The following is a 20,620-nucleotide window of genomic DNA, read 5'->3' as shown; positions in this document are numbered from 1 at the left end:
CACAGACGTTGGTGAGGCCTCCCAGAACTCCGGAGCATCTCAGCAAGAAGTCACTGCACGTGCTATATAAATAGCCCTATTCCAAAAGCAGAGCTTCTCTGAGTTCCCAACCACACCCTGGAGTGCAGGGCCTACCCTCCTGCTGGCTTGCACAAACCCTGTGCCCCTCGAGGCGCGTTTCTTCTCCCTGAGTGTGCAAGTAGGTGCCGCCAGGACGCTTTTCCCACTTGATTGTCAGGAGCACCTGGTGGCCCTTCTGTGTCACACTGTCAGGTTCCACACACTGCCCTGATGTTCTGCAGTGCCGGCCACCCCCCAGTCCTGCCCCTCAAACAGCCTCCCCCAGATGCCCCCGGCCCCCGCTCCCCCCCCCCCCCCCGCCAGCCACACCACTATGCCACAGATTTCAGGCAGCCTAGCCATGACTTTCAGAGACTGTGGCCTCTGTTGCCCTTGAAGGGATCTCACTCAGGAGCACTGCGTGGCAAGAGTTGTGCTTTTAGAAAGATCCCAGTGGCCCGGATGAGAGATGCTGAAGGCTTGAAATAAGGTGAGGATAGAGACAAGAGGACAGACCGGAAAAGGTGGTCTGCGGTCCCATCAAGAGAAGTGGATGACTGACAGGATGTTGGGAAGGATAAGGTAGAGATCTTAAAGTAACTCAAAACGATCTTGCTTGGAAATTGCGGTAGATGGTGACACTCTCGAGAGACACAGGAAGAAAGCAGAAGGATGAAATGCTGGTTTACGCTACAGCATGGTTGGACCTCGAAAATGTCCTGTGAAGTGCAAGAAGCCAGACACCGAAGGCCACATATCGTAGGATCCCATTTATATGCAATGTTCAGAGGAGGCCAAGGCGGAGAGACAGAAAGCAGACTGGAGGCTGCCTAGGGCTGGGGGAGGGACAGGGATCGGGGAGTGACAGCTCAGTAGTACAGGGTTTATTTTTGGAGCCATGAAAATGCCCTGAAACTAAGTATTCTGAAGGTGTGCAAAAGCATGGACTAGGGACATCTGGGTGGCTCTGTCAGTTAAGCGTCTGCCTTTGGCTCAGGTCATGATCCCAGGGTCCTGGGATCGAGTCCCATGTCAGGCTGCCCACTGAACGGGAGCAGCCTGCTTCTTCTTCTTCTCCTTCGCCATTCCCCCTGTTTGTGTGCTCGCTCTCTTTCTCTCTCTCTCTGACAAATAAATAAATAAAATAAAATCTTATAAAAAAAGAAGAAGTGTGGACTAGACCCATTTTAAAATGGTTAATCGTATGCGTATTTTACCACATTAATACATAGCTAGATAGCTAGATAGATGGTTGATAGACAGATAGACCGTAAAATGAATGGATGGATGGACGGACGGGTGGGTGGATGGATAGATGGATGCTTAAATAAAACAAACCAGGAGGGGGAACAGGCTAGAGATGATGAGTTCAGTTTTGTTTTCTTGGGCTTGAGGCATTTGTGGGATATATTGGTGGGGCTGTCCATTGGAGAGCTGGATCTATGAGTCCAGAGCTCATGAGAATGTTCTAGACTAAAGATGTAGCTGTGGGGATCAGGGCAGTGGATGATGCCACCCAAAAAGAGTGGAAAAGCAAGCAGATCAAGGGGAAGAGTGCCATTGGCAGGCAGGTGGATTGGGGGAAAACCATGTCTGTACCCTCTTTCTCTCTCAACTTCTTATGTTAGGAGACATAAGCCCCTTTACTGGCCATGCCACCAGCATCAGTAATTATCTTGCATTCTGGCCTTTTCCTTTATGTCATACTCTCTGGCCTCTTGACCCTTCATGCTGTGTGACTTGCCTTTTGTTTTGAGGTCTTCTGTCCAGCTTGTGCCAAAAGGGTGACGTTTTAAGCTCTCTACGGGGACAAAAATCATGGTATAGCTATGTTTTCATTCCAAAATGTCACATATTTAAAGAGTCGGAATCTGCCTTCCAATGGCATTGTCAGAAATAACTGGAGGCAAAATTCAGCTTTACCACTCACAAGAATAGAAGTGAAATCAGTGAGGTTTACCAAAACAAAATGGCAATAATCTCTCTTAAAAATAATCAGTATCTTAAGTAGGGTGAAGAGAGACACGGGGTTTGGCTGAGTTTAGCTAGGGAGATAGTTTCACTCAAGAGGCTCGGATGACCCAAGTTTCAGTTATTTCCCAGTTTAGAAAATTGGTCCCTGGGATGCTCCCCACCATCAACTTAGTTGATCTTTTCTCTTAGCAAACATGTTTCTGTCTCACCCCTAAATGTTCCTTTCCCCGGGTCATTAGATGGTGAGGCAAGTATATAAAAAGGCAGAGATTGGGAGTGCGAATGCAGTCCCTCCAAGCCATGTATTTGAGGGCTCTGGGAAGGGGGCTAAAGCCCTGTGTTAGTTTCTTGGGGCTGCCATAACAAGGTCCCACAAAGTGGGGAGGCTTAGGACGACAGAAACGTATTGTCTCCCAGTTCTGGTGACCTGAAATTCAAGGTCAAGGTGTTGGTAGGATTAGTTCCTTCTGAGGACTGTGAGGGAAGAATCTGTTCCAAGCCTCTCTCCGTGGGTTGTGGATGGCTGTCTTCTCTCTGCGTCGTCACATTGTCTTCCTTCTATGTGTGTCTGTGTCTACATTCCCCCTTTTTATAAGGACACCAGTCACACTGGATTCGGGCCCACCCTGTTGACCTCACTTTAATGTGATGACCTCTGTAAAGACCCTGTCTCCAAATCAGGTCACGTTGTGAGGTCGTGGGGGTTAGGACTCCATACAGACATTTCCAGGTAACATTGTTACTGCAGTTACCGAGTTAAGAGAAGCCGGCTCAACCACTACTTGGGCAATTGATAAAGTAATGGCGGGAGAAAAAAAAAAAAAAACCCCACAACAGATTTTCTTTTTCCTGTGGAGACAGACTGTTTGTAGGAAGCAGCGCCCCCGTTTGTGGAAGCAGGGCTGCCGCGGTGTCTCCCGGCGTCCTGAACCGAGCGGAGCCTCGGACCGGCCTGCTTCCCCGCGTGCTTCATTCTCGGGCTTGGCGGAGCCACCTGATGCCAGGAGAACACGCTGGAGACCGAGAGACAGATCAGGCTGTTACCCCACATTCTCTCTCCACTAAATCACAGGGTTTGTTTTTTGTTTTCTGGGTTTTTTTGTTTTGTTTTGTTTATTCCGAGGGAAGGTGGCTATTGTGAGGCTGTCACACTGAGGCAAGCTGGCTGGGCTGAAGTGAAGGCGCCCATTAGCCACAGCAGCTCCCTCGGTGGGCCACTGGTGCCGCAGAAGGTTACGAGAGAAGTGGGCGATTCAAAATAACAGAAGGCGAGAAGAAGGAGAGGGGGGAGCCCCTCTTACTCCGCGGGCCAGAAACCAACAGGGCAGCCAAATATTCTGCACTTGGATGTGGCCACCAGTTAGTGCGGCACGTGTCCCGTGGTCGGGCTCGGGGGACGGCAGGTGGACCAGCGAGGTATGCATCTAGTTCGTGCTGGCGACTGGAGCCTGAGGGTGGGGGTGGGGTGGGGACGTGCTTCACAGTGTCCCATCTGGGGTTGTGAAGGCTAGACGTAGACAACCGGAGGACGATTACAGGGAAATTCGCCCTCTGCTCAAGGGAACCCCAGCTTAAATTGGGTTGGTGATCTTATATTTGCATTACATGGGAGCTGCTCTCCAGCATTGGGCCCTGATAGGTACCCACTCCCGGATTCCACCTGTCAGGGTCTGGAAAATCGATTCCAGGCCCGGCTCCCACTCAACGGCGGCGGGGAGGGGGGCGGGGGGGGCGCTGCTGCGCATCTAGGCAGCCGGCTGTCAGACGACCCAGAAGGAACTCCTTTCCTTGACCTGTCAAAGGATCGGCCAGAGGCCAACCTTGCCTCCTTGTTGGGGCTTTTCCTTCCGTTAACTGCTAAACTGCAAGCCTCCTTCCATCAGTCTTGACGTCCCGTTACATCAGCTCATCCAAATTGTCAGCCCACATTAAACATGTGCCTGCCTGTGGGTGTTATGGGGGTTGGGGGGGGCAGAGAGGAGCCTCTGCATGGACGAATTCCTCTCTTTACTAGCCTCAGGTTTGGAAACTGTGAAGTCAAGGAGGGGTAGAGCATCTTTGCTGAAGGGTTCTTGGCTTGGTCTCCACCCCATCCAGAGGGTTGTCTCTTTAATGTAATGCTTTGTCGCTCCTGGAAAAGACAAAGCCCTTTTCCCTTGGTGCAGCTTCTGCTGGCTCTATCAATTGCAGTTTTAACGTACGAAAAATGGAGGGCGAGAGGGATCACGTGGGGAAAAATAGCTCTTTTTCTCTCAGCATTTTTTTCCGTGGATGTGAAGAGGAATGCACGTGAGACCTTCTGCCAATCTCTGTCATGCAGGGCAGCCCGTGGAGTGGTTAAGGACCCGGGCTTTGGCATCAGGCAGGTGTGGGTTGTCGTCCCAGCTCACTCTCTCCCACTTGGCCAGCTGTGTAACTTTTTCAAACAGCAGCTTTATTGAGATTCAGATACCATAAAATTCACCCTTTGGAAGTGAACAAGTCAGTGGTTTTTCGTAGTCACGGCGTTGTGCACCCATCACTTCCCTCTCTAATTCTAGAACATTTTCATTACCCCTAAGAATCCCCGTGCCGTTAGCAGTCACTCCCCCTTCCTCCTCACCTCAGCCCCTGGTGACTAGTAATCTCCTTTCTGCCTCTCTCGATTTGCCTGTTTGAGACATTTCATATAAATGTGATCGTTTAATATGTGGCCTTTCGTGTCAGGCTTCTTTCCCTTAGCATCATGATTTCGGTGTGCATCCACGTTGTAGCATGGACCAGCCCTTCACTGCTTTTTTACGGCCGAATAATAATCCAGCATGGATTGACCTCACCGTGTCTAGCCATTCATTTCATGAGCACTTAGGTGGTTTCCACTTTATGTCTATTTCCTGATGGCTGACAATAATACCGAGCATCTTTTCGTCTATTTCCTGGCCATTTGTGGATCTTCCTTGGAGAAGTGTCCATTCAGATCCCTTGCCTGTTCTTTAATTGGGCTCCGTATCATGTTCTTGTTGGGGTTTCCAGGCTGCTTTACCTACTGTGGGTACTAGACTCTCATCAGATATCTGACTTGCAAGTATTTCCTCCCGTCCTCTGGACACTCTTCTTAACTTTTCTGAGCCTAAGTTTCCTTGCCTAAAAACAGAAAGAAAAAAAAATTACAAGTACAACCTCCCAGATTTCTTGGAAAGAGTCAATGAAGTGGCCCATTGGTGCCCTTAGTGAAGTGAATGTCTGGCATACATTAAGTTTCCCTGAGTAAGCATTGGCTGACTTAGATTTATTGTGAGATAGGAGCAAGGTGTGAGCCCTCAAATCTTAATTATACATCTGACAGGTATTACATGAAAGGTTTGAAGTGCTTTGATTTGGCTAACATGTTATCCCTAGAATGACTGGAGCAGTTTTTTTTTTTTTGGGGGGGGGGGACTGATTACATTTTTATTTGGAATATATTTTATAGTTCTAGAAATGAGATGATAACTACTGGCCAGTATGGGTATCTGCCACTCTCCATATATCTATATTTATAGCTCTCCCTGTTTCTCTATCTAGACAGCTAGTTACCCATCTATCACGAATGTGAATCTATGAATAAGCGGATAGAAATAGCCTAGTGCTGGGGCAGGTATTCAGAATTGGCACTTTCTTACCTAAAGCCGGATCATGAGAGAATATATTTTCAGTTTTCTACAGTGTTTACCTACTGTATGTAAAACACACTTTACTGGCTCTCTGTGGTTCTTAAACTCTTTTCTTCCACGAGAGATGGGTGATTTCCTCTGTGGTGATTCTTTTTTTTTTTTTTTAAGATGTATTTATTTGTTTTAGAATGGGTAAGGGGCAGAGGGAGAGGGAGAGAATCCTCAGCAGACTCCCTGCTGAGTATGGAACCCAACACGGGGCTCCATCTCAGGACCCTGAGATCATGACCTGAGCGGAAAGAGTTGGACACTTAACTGACTGAGCCACCCACGCGCCCCACTGTGGTGATTCCTTTAATGCTGCTTCTGAATGCATTGTTGTAAGAACTGATCTCCCATTCATACTAATATCAGTAATAACAGAGATAGTAGCATTTGTTCAGCACTCACCATCATATTCTTTTCACATGTTATTTAAGTGACCCTCCACAACAACCAAGCAAAGTAGGTATCAGCAGCCTCCTTCTAGAGGTAGACAACAAAGGCCCGGAGAGGTCAATCAGTTGGCCTAGATTTGCACAGCTAGTAAACGCAAGAGCCCAGACCGGACCTCTAGTCCGTCCAACTTCCACGTCTTTGCTCTTTCCGTTATGTCGTGTCACCTTTTAGCAGACTGGGTTTACCAGAGCCCTGAATCTTTAGGCGCCTGAGTTGCTTCTGTGTTTGAGAATTAGAAAGCCCATCCCTTCTGATGCGTGGAGGATTGGTATAGTACATAAAAACTGAGATCGGGATGCCACTCATTCGTCAACAGTGGGCCCTCCCCTATTTTGAGAATCCTCATCGCTCAGAAATCCAGCTCTGCTTTCGGAGTATAAGGGCAGTGCTCGGATGAGGGCCTTAACCTGTATTCAGCAGGGTCACAGGGTTAGGAAACACAGTGTGTCGGTGAGCCACAGTGAATTCATCTGCACCGAGCTGAAGTTTGGAGAGAGATGGCCAAAATGACTCAACATGGCTGGCTTTCCACATCACTGTGATTGTGCCATGTGCTGTAATTTATAGTGTAAACAAGTTTTCTGCAAAAGCTAAATATATCATGCAACTCATTTAACATGCACAGAAGGAGCCGTTAAATTATTTCAGTCCCATTACTCAAAATGTTCAGAAAATTCCTCTGTATTAGAGCCAGGGCGGGATTGGCTCTGCAGCCAAGTACATCAACATAAATGTTGAATTCCTGGGGGAAATGCATGTTACTTAGGGAAAATATATGCCCAGACATTGTGGAGCCCCTTCCGAAACAATTCTCATTTTGTTCAAACAATAGGATCAAATTTTCAGTCCCGTTACCCAGCATCTCTGCATTTGTAAGGCTTGCAGGCAGATGTGAAGGTCAATAAACTGCTGATGTATTTTTAAAGGATTAATACTTTATGAAATGTGGAATGGAAATTGGGGTTTTTCGTGTCCCTTTCTAATTTTGTCTTTACCTACGTGGAAAGAATCCCTTGTGGAAACCATATGTGGTGCCTCAAAACTGCTTAAATTGGAGTAATTATCAGAACAAATGGTGTTATTGGATGATATTAGTCTGTTTGTGTTCCTTCTGTCTACCCAGTGAATCGACAATAATACAGACTTTTAGAAACACTTGAAACATAGTCGTCTGTGATTCCATTTTTACTTTAAGATACATGTTTAAAAATTGATCTAACCTTCCTCCCTACTTAAAACGTACCTCTAGATCGATACTTCTTCCTTTATATATTCCTTATCCAGAAAGGATATACCCCTTCTCTACCTAGGTTTTAAAGGGCCTGGGTCAGGAATGGGGATGAAATGTTATCAAGCATATTTTTGGCATCGATTGAGATGATCATATGGTTTTATCATTTTATTTGTTGATGACACGATGTAGCATACTAATAGATTTCTCAATATCAAGCTGTTAATGTACTCCTAGAATCTGGTAGATTAATATTTTAAGATAGATATGTGGTCCAGTTGCATTTTCTATGGATTTGAATATTCCAGATTTGAAAATGCTGATATGGAAATATTAATAAAGACTCTGTACTCAAAAAATTATTCTACTTCTGGCATGCAAAAGCTATCCATGGCAAAGGTACAGTTCCGTCCTATAACTTCTGCTTTAACACGGGGACACATTTCTCTAGTTTTTCTCGTTTTCAAATAAAATGACATCTGATATGTTTAGGATAATCTAAGCTGAACTGTCTTGAGCCAGTAACCACAATAGATGATAAAGATTGGCTGATTTCTGTGTGCTAGGGACTTGATGTGGGTTCTTTCATTTAATGATTATAGAATCCTAGAAGGTGGTGCTGTTATGATCCCTCTTTCACCCAGGCACCCAGAAGTTCAAGGGATTTGGTCCAAGATGACACAGCCACAGCCGGGGAGGGTTTGAACCCGGGCCTATCTGCAGAGAAGTTTCAGTCCCTACACTGAGCCCATCACTGTGCTCAGGAATCATATGCAAGTCAGTGGGCTTTGCTGAGAGGGAAGCTGCTGGTCTCCCAGGACCCTGAATATTGGCTAGTTCCTGCAGATGTGTATCCTTGGACTTGAGCTATGGCTAGTTTAGCTCACATTCATCACTCCGAGTGGAGAAACAAGTCCATTAGCTGTTGTTATGCTTATGGTAATGATACCGCGAGCTTTTGTTAGAACTTAAATGTGGGCAGCACGTTTGACATGAAACATTGGTAAATGAGAATGTTCAGCCTGACACCAGAATCTGAAAAGCAGCTCCCGTGAGGAGTCGTTCTCGACTGACTGGGATGTCTGGTGGCAGGAGGGAGACAGCCCTCCCGTGGCACCATGGACACTGTGCAGGTAACCACATAGGCCATGCAGGCCAAGGCTTGAACCACAGCCCATGGGAATCTTGGTAGAACACCCAGTGATCCTCCCAGAAGAGGAGAGCACAAGAAGATCTTGAGATGTTCTTCAAGGCCATCTGCCACTTGCCTCCTCTGTCTTCGGGGAGGCTGTCACGAGACCATTCCCCATTGCCTCCCAGGTTCCGATGAGGCAGAGAACGTTCTGTCCCACCCCCTGCAGAATAGACCCGCGGCCTACACGCTCCCTTCCCTGAAACCTAGAATGGGCACCTCGATAACAGAATATCCCACAACTTGCTCTGTTTTGCTGTCGTCTTTTCTGGATCAGGGGAGCTGGCACCGTTGGCAAGCCTTCCTTTCTTTCATTATACGGGTCCTAGACTGTCCAAATCGACAAGTGAATTGCCGTTATCTTCACCAATTCAATCACTCAGGCTCTAAGTTCAGTAACTTGCCCAAGTCCACAGTCCACACTCGGTACGTTTTAGAGCTTCTGCCGTAAGCAAAAGTGTGTGTCAGGGGTTCCTTTTGATGCAACAGAAAGCGCTGAGCATAGAAATCAGGCGGGGTTTTCCTGAAAAATGGAGCAACGTGGCCTGTCGATATTTTAGTTGCGCCTAAATTGTCAGGTGTGGCCGTTTTTGCTGAAACAGTCTGAAGTAACACGTGAATTCTTTATGCAGCAGCATAAAGGAAATCCTATCTGCCGTGTCAGTTCAGGTAAACAGACCTTCTGGACAGCATTTCTCACGAAATGGGTTTGAGGAAGAGTTTCAAGCACCCTGAGCTAAAGTGCCGTGCTACCAGCAGCTAAGAAGTCATGGTGTCTCAGAACCAAGAATAGGTCCTTGTCCCCACTGAATTTAATGTGAGGCACAGTGACTGTCAGCAAGCACGACTTGTAGTGCACTTAACAGCGACTTAATATTTCAGTTGTTTTGAAGAGTTTCCATAGATAGAAATTAATGGCCTGGCTCAAAAAAGGAGTTCTTTACTTAATCCATTAACAATTAGGAGCTGATGTACAGAGATAGGTAATGAAGTAACCTCTGCGGTTGGGGGGGTACCTTGGAGGTAACCATAGAGGTTTCTTCTCTCGAATCAGCTCTGGTTACTCTAAGAAGCTGAAGGAAGGCTGAAAGGGCCAACCCCAGAAGGAAGGCTTCATGGCAAGAAATCAGTGTTTCCTCATCAATTAGGAATGGAGCTCACCAGGTGTGTGTCCAGAAAGACAGGTTGAGTGCTGGAGAGAGACACTTCTTCTCTACCCAGGAGCTGAGGTCCCAGTGCTGTGTCAGAGCCTGGGGAGATCGAAGGGACAGGCATCAATATAGAGAGGTGGCCTAGTGTGACGGCGTGTGTGCCCGCTTGGGAGTTTGGTGGAATTCGTGATATTCGTTCAGTGGCCTCAGAGTGGCCAAGGAGCCTTGGGATGTCACCATCACCAGCGTCCCCAATTCAGTTGATCCTTCTGGCCTGTCTCTAGAATCTGGTCCCCTCTCTTCTCCATCCTCACTGTCTGTGCCCTGGCCCAGGCCACCACCCTCTGCCACTCGGGCCACTCCACTGGTGGTCTAACCGGTTCCCTTGCTACCTCCTTCTTCCAGTCAGTTTATAGGCTCTGCTCTCAGAGATCTTTACTTCTGACCTTCCATGCTCCCCCCACCCCCACCCCCGCCTAAAATCTTTGGTTGTCCCACTCCCCATTCTTTGGAAAAAGTCTCACCCGAACCTGCCTCCTTAGACCCGCCCCCCCCCCTTTTCAAGAGCACCTACACGTAGTATACTCCAGCCAAACCAAGTGGCCCACTCTTCTGGAAACCTCAAGTCTTTTGGTACCTCTGTGCTCCTTAGACTGCCCTTTCCTTTTTCACTCCCCTGGCAGTTCATTCTGTCTTCAAGGCATTGCTCGAAGACCACTGCTTCCTTGTAGCTCCACCAGCCTCTCTGTGTAGCATTGAATGAGGACATTGTCATCGTCTGTTTACGAGGCCTTTGTCCTTGCTAAAGGGCAAGCTTATTAGGGGGAGGTACTGTGTCCTACTCTTGGTTCCTTCCCCATGACTATGTTTCAAGCATAGTCATGGCAAGTAATAATGACAGTAACAGTCATTATTGACTGCTTGCCAACCATTTTACGTACATAATCACATGCAATCCTCATAAGAATCCTCTCAACTAGGTACTGTTTTTGGCTCCAATTTATAGATTAGAACACTGAAGCTCTAAGTTCAGTAACTTGCCCAAGTCCACACTCGGTAAGTTTTAGAGCTGGAGTTCAAATTAGCACAGAGCAACGCTACAACCTGTACCCTTAGGGGCCGCAGCTGTGTCTCACCCACAGATATCGGGCCCAGTAGATGGTCTTGGGTAAGTCCCTATTAATCTACGTGGATGACTCTCTATTGCCCAGTATGACTCAAAGTTCGTTCAAGGTGACTTGGGTGGTCCTACTGAAGAGTACAATTTCAAATATCAAGATCCACACCTGAGATATTTTTTAGGGCAAAAGATTCTCTTTTCTCCTTTGGAATGATCTCACCATTTGATTTGAGATCCAGGTGGGTTCACTGGGCTATGGTCTTCTCTGGGGAAATCCACTCTTAGATGTTTTTACACACACACCCCTGAAAAATGATACAGTAGTGTTATGCTGTGCGTAACATGATTGAAAGCCATCTGAATTCTATTAGGCAGTTTGTCATTTGCATGATAACTTGAGTTCCCGCATTGGGAGAAAATTATATAACCCAGAGAAATATACCAAGAAGATGAAAATCAAATTCAAAATAATGACCATAGAGCAGAAAATTGCTATGGTGCTGAATTTATGTGATCAATTCTAAGGAAGTCCAAGGTTGAAGAGGTGCACTTGGATACAAGTCAATAGTCATATATATCAAGGCTCATGCTATTAGCTTTGGCTTATGTGTGCAGTATAGATATAAACCCAGAAAAAGGATATTTATTCTTTTCTCCTACTATTGCCTTTTATGTACCCAGCACTCTGCCCAAACTGACTGGTCAGCATTTCCTGATCTCCAAGAGACATATTATTTCATTCCCATTGCACAGGGGAGTAAACTGAGGTTCAGAGAGGTTACATAACCAAGATTTAGGTTCTCCAACTAAATTCTGTGCAATATCCATGGAGCCAGAATCACTCCCCAAAATAAGATTCGAGTAGCTGAGTTGTCTTCACACTGTGTTCCTCTAATCCCTGGGGCACTCCAGACGTACCCCCCCCCCGCCGCCGCCCCAATCCTGGCTGTGACGGAAACAGCACTACCTTAATCTCTTTCATTTGGAGTTCCTTGTAAGATTTCACTGGGCAGAGGAAGGAGTCTTAAAGAGGTTTGGAAACCATTGGCTTAAAGCGGGGGGTCCGCAAACGTTTGTATGTAAAGGCTCAGGTAGTAAATATTCCAGGTGTTTTGGGCGGTGTGTTCTCTGTTACAACTACCGAACGCAGCCATCATAACAGCTCAAAAGCATAGCCAATATGCAAATGAGTGGGAGTGGCCATGTTTCAGTACAGCTCTATATGGATAATGAAATTTAAATTCCATATAATTTTCATATGTCATGAGATACCATTCTTCTTTTGATTTTGTTTTTCTCAGCTGTTTAAAAAGGTAAACACCATTCTTAACTCACGGGCAGTTTAAGAACCGAGGGAGGGCTGGTTTGGATCGAGGGCCTCAGTTTGCCAACCCCTGGACTATATGGTTCCTAAAGGAACCCCAGTTCTCTTGCTAAGGAGCCAGAATAACTTCACGGGGTGCTCATTTAGGAAACCCTTACAGGCCATCAGTTACAGAAGACACTCCTCTGATCTGCATGCCCATGGCAGGGTGCACGATCTAATTTAGACCCAGGCTGTGGGCTCACTGGGTGGCACTGGGCTAGAGGGCCCCACCTGACGGGTCTTGGGAGATTTATCCCTCTACAATATAGTCGAGATCTTCAAACTGTTTTTCACCGCCATGGCCCCCAGACTGGGATTTTCCAGGATTCCCAGTGGGCTGGTCATGGAAGCAGACTTTTAAGCTAAAACCTCGAGAAAATTAAATGCAGCTTCTCCCAAGGGAAAAAAAAAAAAAAAAAAACCTGAGCACCCTTACCTCAGGGAAACAGAATGAGTGCTTTGGAAAAATATCACTGCCTCTTCCTCATCGCCTGCCTTGCTTACCAACAAATGATTCAATGCTACAGAGACTGCATCGCACTAGGTAGGAAAATATATAATTCCCTGAGTAATTCTAGACCAGTCATGTTTCATTCCTCCCAGCCTACTTTATGAAGAGGAAGTGCCCTTTAAAGAGTCAGTAGGGCTAAGTTATTTTCTAGAAGAGGGCCCACAGTAAGATGGTTCCTAATTTTTGTTTAGAGTCCCAAACCTGAGCGAATCAGCACCCCTTCTGTTTTGTCCTCTTCAGAATCACCTGAGCATTGCCAACCCTGCCACCGCACAATGTAGACAGCAGCTCTGGTTCTATCCCCAACACCATTCCAAGTCCAGGCTCCCAGTGTGGACTATAGAGAACAAGACTCAAGCTACTACATGGAAGCTCCAAGAAAGCATAGGGCAATTCCTAACCGGCAGAACTGTCTAACAGTTAAGAGCTTCTAAACAGTAGAAGGGCATGGCCTGCTACCCATCAGACAATGGCTTCTGGCCATGTGTTGGGATATTGTAGATATCTCCACTGGGTGACAAGGTGAAATAGATAAGGCTTCCAGGCACTTCCAACTGTAGTAGCCATGGTCTGTTGGGGTGTCGGTCACCAGCATTGCAGCTCTTTCCACGGATACTTGAAAGCTGGAATCCAGCCCGTATCAGGTGGTGCGCCTGACAAGCTGTCTGCCCAGAGGGGCGCCATTTTGTAATCACAAAAAGGCACAGTGTAGGTTTGCAACCTACACATTCAGGGCTCTGAAGGTTGCTTCTGAATAAGGATTCTGGATCAACTAATGGCCTCTGAAGCCATGCCTTTTATAGAAAGTTTAGAGCCAGATGTGTATTGGAAATGCCTCCTGAGAGTGGCATACTCAAAGACAGGGTGCTCAAGGTGAGCACAGCTTCCAGTGTGGGCCATCTTTGGCTCATTTCTCTGGATCTGTAGGTCACTCCACGGATAGGAGGAGCAACGTTATCAGGGCCACTCATTTCTTTTTAAACTCTCACTTGGAACTGTCCGTGTTTCGTCTTATGATAGGCTTTCAAATCTCCAGGGGATCTTAAGCAATCTGGGACGATCTCAGGAAACCTGAAACAGCCATGATGAGTTTAGAACATTCTTGAAGAGTAAACAAGCGCTGAAACTTTCCAAACTCCTTAAGGATCTCTGAACCATGCCTCATCGGGCATCCAGTGATGTTTTGCTATTTGATACCTCCGCCAGTCTTTGGGTCACCAGCAGAGTCTTTTGTGTTATTGTCCCAATCTGTAAAGCACTGTTTCTCAGGTAGTAATAATGACAGCAATAACAATAATGACTGGGATGCCAACAGTAGCTACTTATATCGACTCCTCGGCAATCTGTACACACTTGCTTTTTCTGATCCTCCCCAAACTCTCCAAGGTAATGTGTTATTGTTGCTCATTTTAACATGTGAGAAAACTGAGGTGCAAAGAGTTGGACTAACTAGTTCAAGAGAGCAAACCGAACTAAAGGCTCCATTTCCGTAGAACCTTCTATAATAATGTTCCAAGCCTTCTGTTTTGTCCTCTTCAGAATCACCTAAGCATTCCACTATGTGAAGTGACAGGGCCTATAGAGAGCGATCTTACGATTTTATGGTTATAACTTGCATAGGGCCTGTCACAGCATCGTGTCCTGGGTTGTCCCAGTGCAAAGAGTCCTCTGAAGTCACCGGGTTCAGCTCAAGGTCCAGAGAGTCAGGAACAGAGGCGACCCTGGGCTCGGCTCTTCCTTCTTTCCCCAGGGCCCCCACGGTCTTCTCTGTGCTCATGCTCTCTCATCTGCCCCAAATTTCATTATTTGAGTGTCTATCGGATCATCTCTTCAGGGCAAGGACTTGGTTTTGTTGACACAGGTTTTGGGACCATTTTACTTCTTAATAATATAGAAATTAACATTTCATTGGTGATTCGGGGTCTTTTCTGGTTCCATACAAATTTTGGGATTGTTTGTTCCAGCACTTTGAAAAATGCCGTTGGTATTTTGATTGGGATGGCGTTCAAAGTATAGTTTGCTCTGGGCAGCATAGACTTTTAACAGCATTTATTCTTCTGATCCATGAGCACGGAATGTTTTTCCATCTTTTTGTGTCTTCTTCAATTTCCTTCATGAGTGTTCTATAGTTTCTAGAGTATAGATCCTTTACCTCTTTGGTTAGGTTTATTCCGAGGTATCTTATGGTTCTTGGTGCTATCGAAAATGGAATCAATTCTCTAATTTCTCTTTCTACAGTTACATTGTAAGTGTATAAGAAAGCAACTGACTTCTGTGCATTGATTGTGTATCCTGCCACATTACTGAATTGCTGTATGAGTTCTAGTAATTTGGGGGAGGAGTCTTTTGGGTTTTCCATATAAAGTATCATGTCATCTGTGAAGAGAGAGAGTTTGACTTCTTTGCTAATTTGAATACCCTTTATTTCTTTTTGTCGTCTGATTGCTGTTGCTAAGGACTTCAGTACTATGTTGAACAATAGTGGCGAGAGTGGGCATCCTTGTCGTGTTCCTGATCTTAAGGGAAAGGCTCTCAGCTTTTCCCCACTGAGAATGTTATTCCCTGTGGGCTTCTCATAGATGATTTTTATGAAATTGAGGAATGTTCCCTCTATCCCTACACTCTGAAAAGTTTTAATCAGGAAATGATGCTGTATTTTGTCAAATGCTTTTTCTGCATCAACTGAGAGGACCATGTGGTTCTTGTCTCTTCTCTTGTTTATGTGTTCTATCACATTGATTGATGCCAAGATGCCCTTCAACAGACAAAGGGATAGAGAAGATGTGGTCCATATACACAATGGAATATGACTCAGCCCTCAGAAAGGATGAATACCCAACTTTTACATCCACGTGGATGGGACTGGAGGAGATGATGCTCAGTGAAATAAGTCAAGCAGAGAAAGTCAATTACCATATGGTCTCACTTATTCGTGGAACGTAAGGAATAGCAGGGAGGACATCAGGAGAAGGAAGGGAGAAATGAAGGGGGGGGATCAGAGGGAGAGACGAACCCTGGAGACTATGGACTCTGAGAAAGAAACTGAGGGATGTAGAGGGGAGGGGGGTGGGGAGGATGGGTTAGCCCGGTGATGGGTGTTAAGGAGGTCACGTACTGCATGGAGCACTGGGTGTTATACGCGAATGATGAATCATAGAACACTACATCAAAAACAAATGATGTACTGTATGGTGACTCTAACGTAACATAATAAAAAGAAAATAAATAAACTTGCAGTCATGGGGGATACTACAGGTCTTAAAATAATAATGCTTATCTCATAGGGATGTAGCAAAGATTAAATGAGCTAAAAACATAAAAATATATAAATCAGTGCCTGCCTAATAAAGAGTAAATGTGGCACTTTTGTGATGACAAAATATATCGTATGTGTAAACTTATGTTCTCTTAAGGAAAGTTAGTACATTTCCATGTGAAAGAAGGAAGTGATTTTAAAGAGGTAAATAAATATTGGAGACAAAAAAATAATATAGAAATTATAAGTCATGGTAAAAATAAAAACCAGAGCGTTTTCACGCAAAGACGGGCACCGTGAACTACCAGATCCTGAACAAACATCTAAAGTCACTAAGGAGGCCTACTTTGTTCTGTTTTCATCTAACTGAAAAGCAGAAGAACAGTTGTCATTTTTTAAGACTACACACACAGGCATACATGTGAGCATGATTCTCTCACACTGTGGGATACCCAGTGTGTGATGAATTTGTCTATGGAGTTGTGACCTCATGAAAAGAACTTACCATTTTTCTGCTGAGACTACCTTTACTGCAGTGGGTGTGAACAGTGCTGCTATAATAATTAAATCCAAAATCTTTCATAATCCTCCTCTTTCCCTAGAGTAATGTTCAGTATTAGCTATGGAGGGAAATGCAAACAAGTACATGTATATTCAAGAATAAAGCTTAATAGGTCAGTGAAGGAGCAGAATGAAACACCTCCAGAGATAACAAAGGGTCCTAGTTACTTCTCGACTTGTGTTTACCAGGACTTGAATATATGCATCAAATTGGCCTTTATTACTAACCAAATCCATACCAAGCTTGTAGCACGGGGTGGGGGGGGGCAGTGTTTAATGTCAGTCACTATGGAAATTGGTTGCCTATTTCCAAAATTGTACGTTGGAAGGCCTTTCATTTCCGTGTTAGAATCACATAGAGTTGGTTGAAGAGTAAAATAATTGTTGAGTTCGAGTCAATGAATTCTGGCTCTGGATGTGCCCGTTCTCCCTGAAGAAGAGTAGCCTGAAGTCCACAAGCCCATTTCTGGGTTCAGCTTTGAGACTTTGTGAGACGTTGCCTGAGTCACCATGGGGCACTGTGAAGCTTACCTTCAGATTGTTCGGCAAATGAAGATGAGAACAAAGTCTCACAAAGACTTTGCTTGTGATTACTTGCTAGGGGTGTTAATGGTATACATTGTTTCTAACTGTGATGACATATTTCCAAACCTACAATATCCTGCATTCATTTTGTGCTTTCATAAAGCATTTCACCTGCTTTAGTTGGTATTATGTTCACCACCACCACCACCCTGTGAGAGTTTAATTATTATCCCATTTAACAGATGAGGGACACAGATGAGGTTCAGAGATAGTAAATGACTTTCCCAAGATATCAGAGTTTGTGAATCTAAATATCTTGACTCCATGTCAATATGTTTTGTGGGTTTTTTGTTGTTGCTGTTGATTTTACTTAATATGCCATCCTTTACAAATTATACCTTCTAGGAAGACATTATATACTCTCGAGTTCAAGCTGGAGATGGTCTGAGTTCCATGTTTGCCTCCATGATTTCCTAGCTGTGTGATCATGAGGAAGTTCCTTGCCTCTCTAAGCCTCAGTGTTTCAGTCAGGAAGATACGGCTAATGATAACCACTCCTTCATAGAGTCCAAATTACAAGCTTCTGATCAAATACTTAGCACTTTCCATGACACATAAATGGATCTTCTGGATGGAAGGAATTGTTGATAATTTGTTTTGCCCAATACTTCTATGGAAATTAACACATAGACCTTGCCTACCTGTATTGAGATACACACACACACACACACACACACACACACACACACACAAGGAAAATGAAACCCTTTATGCCCGGCATGGATAGTTTTAAAATATTTGAGTTCGGTAGCTTATGAGAATGATACAGTCTTCATTTGCCACAATGTGTCGTGAAGAATTATTTGTTCACAGACATCGGCCTCCAACTGCAAAAGAAATGGGAAGATACATTTTGTCTTACACTCAAAGATCTTCAAAACATCCATTGGTCTCATGAAGGACAGTCATAAATCCTGCAAGTTTAGTTTATCTGAAATCAACTCTAACAGCTGTCCTTCCCACCAGTCATTCTTTATTATCAGTCTTTGGTTTTCAGACCTCAGTGAACATATCCCGGTCTTATGTTGGCTGAGCATGAAAGTGGGGGAGCTGTGCCTTCTTCGGAGACTTAAGAGTGGATACCCACGCTGACCCGAAACTCTTTCTAACATTTGAACATAACCTCTAAAACAATGTATTCCCTTGTTTATCAAATTAGAAGTTGCCTTTTGCCTTTCAACTTCCCTTCTGGAAAAAACACCCAGGTGGAAGAAATCAGGATATGGGAGTTTTAGGACTGGCTCTAGCTAGCTGTGTGATCTGGAGCAAAGCGCTTGGCTTCTCTGAACCTTTCTTTCCTTGTCAGCAAGGCAAGGCTAGTGGACTGTATCATTTCTGGGAAGACAGAAGTGAATAAGTTGCAACTGCAGCCCACGCAGGAATGAGGGACTGGTGCGAGGACACTCGGTGGAGAAGGCAATGCCGTGACCCAGCTGGAGCCGGGGTGGGGCAGAAGGAAAAGGTGTTCTTTTAGAGGTGGGGTTTTTTTCCTCGAAAGCTTTTGTGGAGGAGGTGGGATATGGCTGAGCTATGGAGGCAAAATAGGATTTTCAGAGTTGAAGAAGGAAAGTCTAGCCTGGGAGCTGAGCCTGATTTGTTGGAGTCTGGAAGCAAGAAAGAGCGAAGCATGCTCAGAAAAGGGTCATCCGTCCAGGGAGGCTGGGACCACCCCCATTTGAAGGCTGGGAACGAGGTCTAAAGTTGTATTTAATACATAGAAATGTTCACACCAATTGGCCTTTGAAGGCTGTGTGTACCTGGAATTTTAAGATAGTTAGTCACTCTTCCTGCTGTGGCTCGAGTTTGGGGAGAGAGCGCGTGGCACCGTAGAAACAAGAGGCTCTGGGTGCCCCATAAACAATTCTGAAAGGGCTAGTTCATCGCCAAATTTCAGACCACTCGTATTTTTCAGGTACCTTGCCTTAGGAGAGAAAGATTTCTCATCCACATCAGGAGCTTACATCTCTAGGATCAAATTTTACAGGAAGCGATCGGTCATATATCAAAAGGTTAATGACTAGCCATTTCTCGCACAGATGACATTTTGTGGCCACAGAGCCCTCTGCACCGTGGCAGTGGAAGGTCACTGGGCCCTTTGCCTCTGTGGTCCAGACAGCCCCAGCAGGCTACGACAACAGCCTCTAGAGCTGGGGGCTGTTACCCTGCCCCAATTCTTTCATCGGAGACTCAGAGCATCTTTTCCTGTAGAGATCCAGTGTCACGTTCCACTCCACAGTGATTGATCAGTACATTTATTACACTTTCAGTAGTAAAAATATATAGACTCCAGTCATCTCTGGAGATGCTGAAATAGTCCTTTTTTCCCCTTGATTTAGGGGAAGGTGGAGAGGGAAGATGTGTGTGGAGTATGACATAAATATAAGAGCTCAAATATCTAATTAGCTGAAAGAATCTTGGTTCCCTCTGCACCTTTGACAGAATTGCAGCTGTCAGATTGTAGCTCCAATATTTTATCCTCATTGCAAGATGTATCTGAGGATGATTTAGAAAAGACGCTTTCTAACACGAACACCACCGTGCTTTTTTTGTAGGATGCTTGAGGACGACCTGAAGCTGAGCAGTGATGAAGATGACCTTGAGCCTGTGAAGACCTTGGCCACTCACTGCACCGCCACTGAGCTCTACCAGGTAGGAAGAGCTTCATGCTTGGTTTGGGACCTAAGGGGAGGGAGCATAAAAGGCTGGAAGGGTTTTGCCATCCGCAAGCCTGCCCTCCGCTTCATCTCTGGGCTGCAGAGAGAGCGGAAGAAGCAAAGCTAGGCACGGTGTTCCGGAACAGGTGTAATCAGCTCAGTTTCATTCAAGCTACAGTGATGAGGGGCTGAGCTCTTGAAAGCTGCTTTCACCCCCTGCCTCCGCTCCCTTGTCAAGCACGCGTACGGGTCATCAGTAAGCAAGAGACTGTCGTTCCCTCCCTTGGACTAAGCGTTGTCTCGGGTGAGGTGTGACTTTCCTTTAGTGACTCCGAGGCGAGGCTTACCGCCCACGCTCATTAATTAATTAGGGCATAAATGGGAGTGCTGCATTCCCCTCTCCCAGGTGCATCACCTGAGAGCAAGTGCTGAGAATCGGCACCCAGCATCCTGCGGCGTGCGTGCGCGGACCTGCAGGCGCAAGGCATTTGGCAAAAACTTGCTGCTGCCCCGTCCTCTTCTACTCTGCATTATAAGTATTTACAGCACTCACCCCCAAATGAGATAGCAGAAATGTGATTTCAGCATTCCCAGTGAGACTGGACTTGTTGGTTTGAAGAGGCCAAGTATCGCTTATGAACCGTGAGAACGGCAGGGAGGTGTGTGGTGTCAGCAGTGCGTGTGCGTTTTCTCTGTGACACAAGTGTCTCACGTGTGGGCTCCTCCGGGGTGTGTTTGTAACCTTGGAGGAGGAGCACAGAAGGAGCGCCTTTTTTTAAAGCCAGTACCTGACCAAGTTCTTTTTACGGTGGAGTCTGCTATGTTAGGA

The 20,620-nt window shown here is 45.6% G+C and overlaps 1 protein-coding gene across 3 annotated transcripts in view; it reads left to right on the top strand.

Annotated features, from left to right (window-relative positions):
* The window catches only part of AFF2 (ALF transcription elongation factor 2), a 450,433-nt gene that overhangs the window by 326,189 nt on the left and 103,624 nt on the right, over positions 1-20,620 (top strand). For all 3 annotated transcript variants that reach the window (XM_073888506.1, XM_073888504.1, XM_073888505.1), the window contains one exon: positions 19,690-19,786. In XM_073888506.1, the coding sequence (XP_073744607.1) occupies positions 19,690-19,786 (97 nt within the window). The remainder of the gene's footprint in view (positions 1-19,689; positions 19,787-20,620) is intronic.

The sequence above is a fragment of the Callorhinus ursinus genome, unplaced genomic scaffold, assembly GCF_003265705.2.
Source record: "Callorhinus ursinus isolate GAN/ISIS: 27379988/994484 unplaced genomic scaffold, GSC_fseal_2.0 scaffold91, whole genome shotgun sequence".
In the NCBI taxonomy this organism is placed as follows: Eukaryota; Metazoa; Chordata; class Mammalia; order Carnivora; family Otariidae; genus Callorhinus; species Callorhinus ursinus.
The sequence above is the reverse complement of the archived record's forward strand: the minus strand, read 5'-3'. Positions and strand labels throughout refer to the sequence as shown.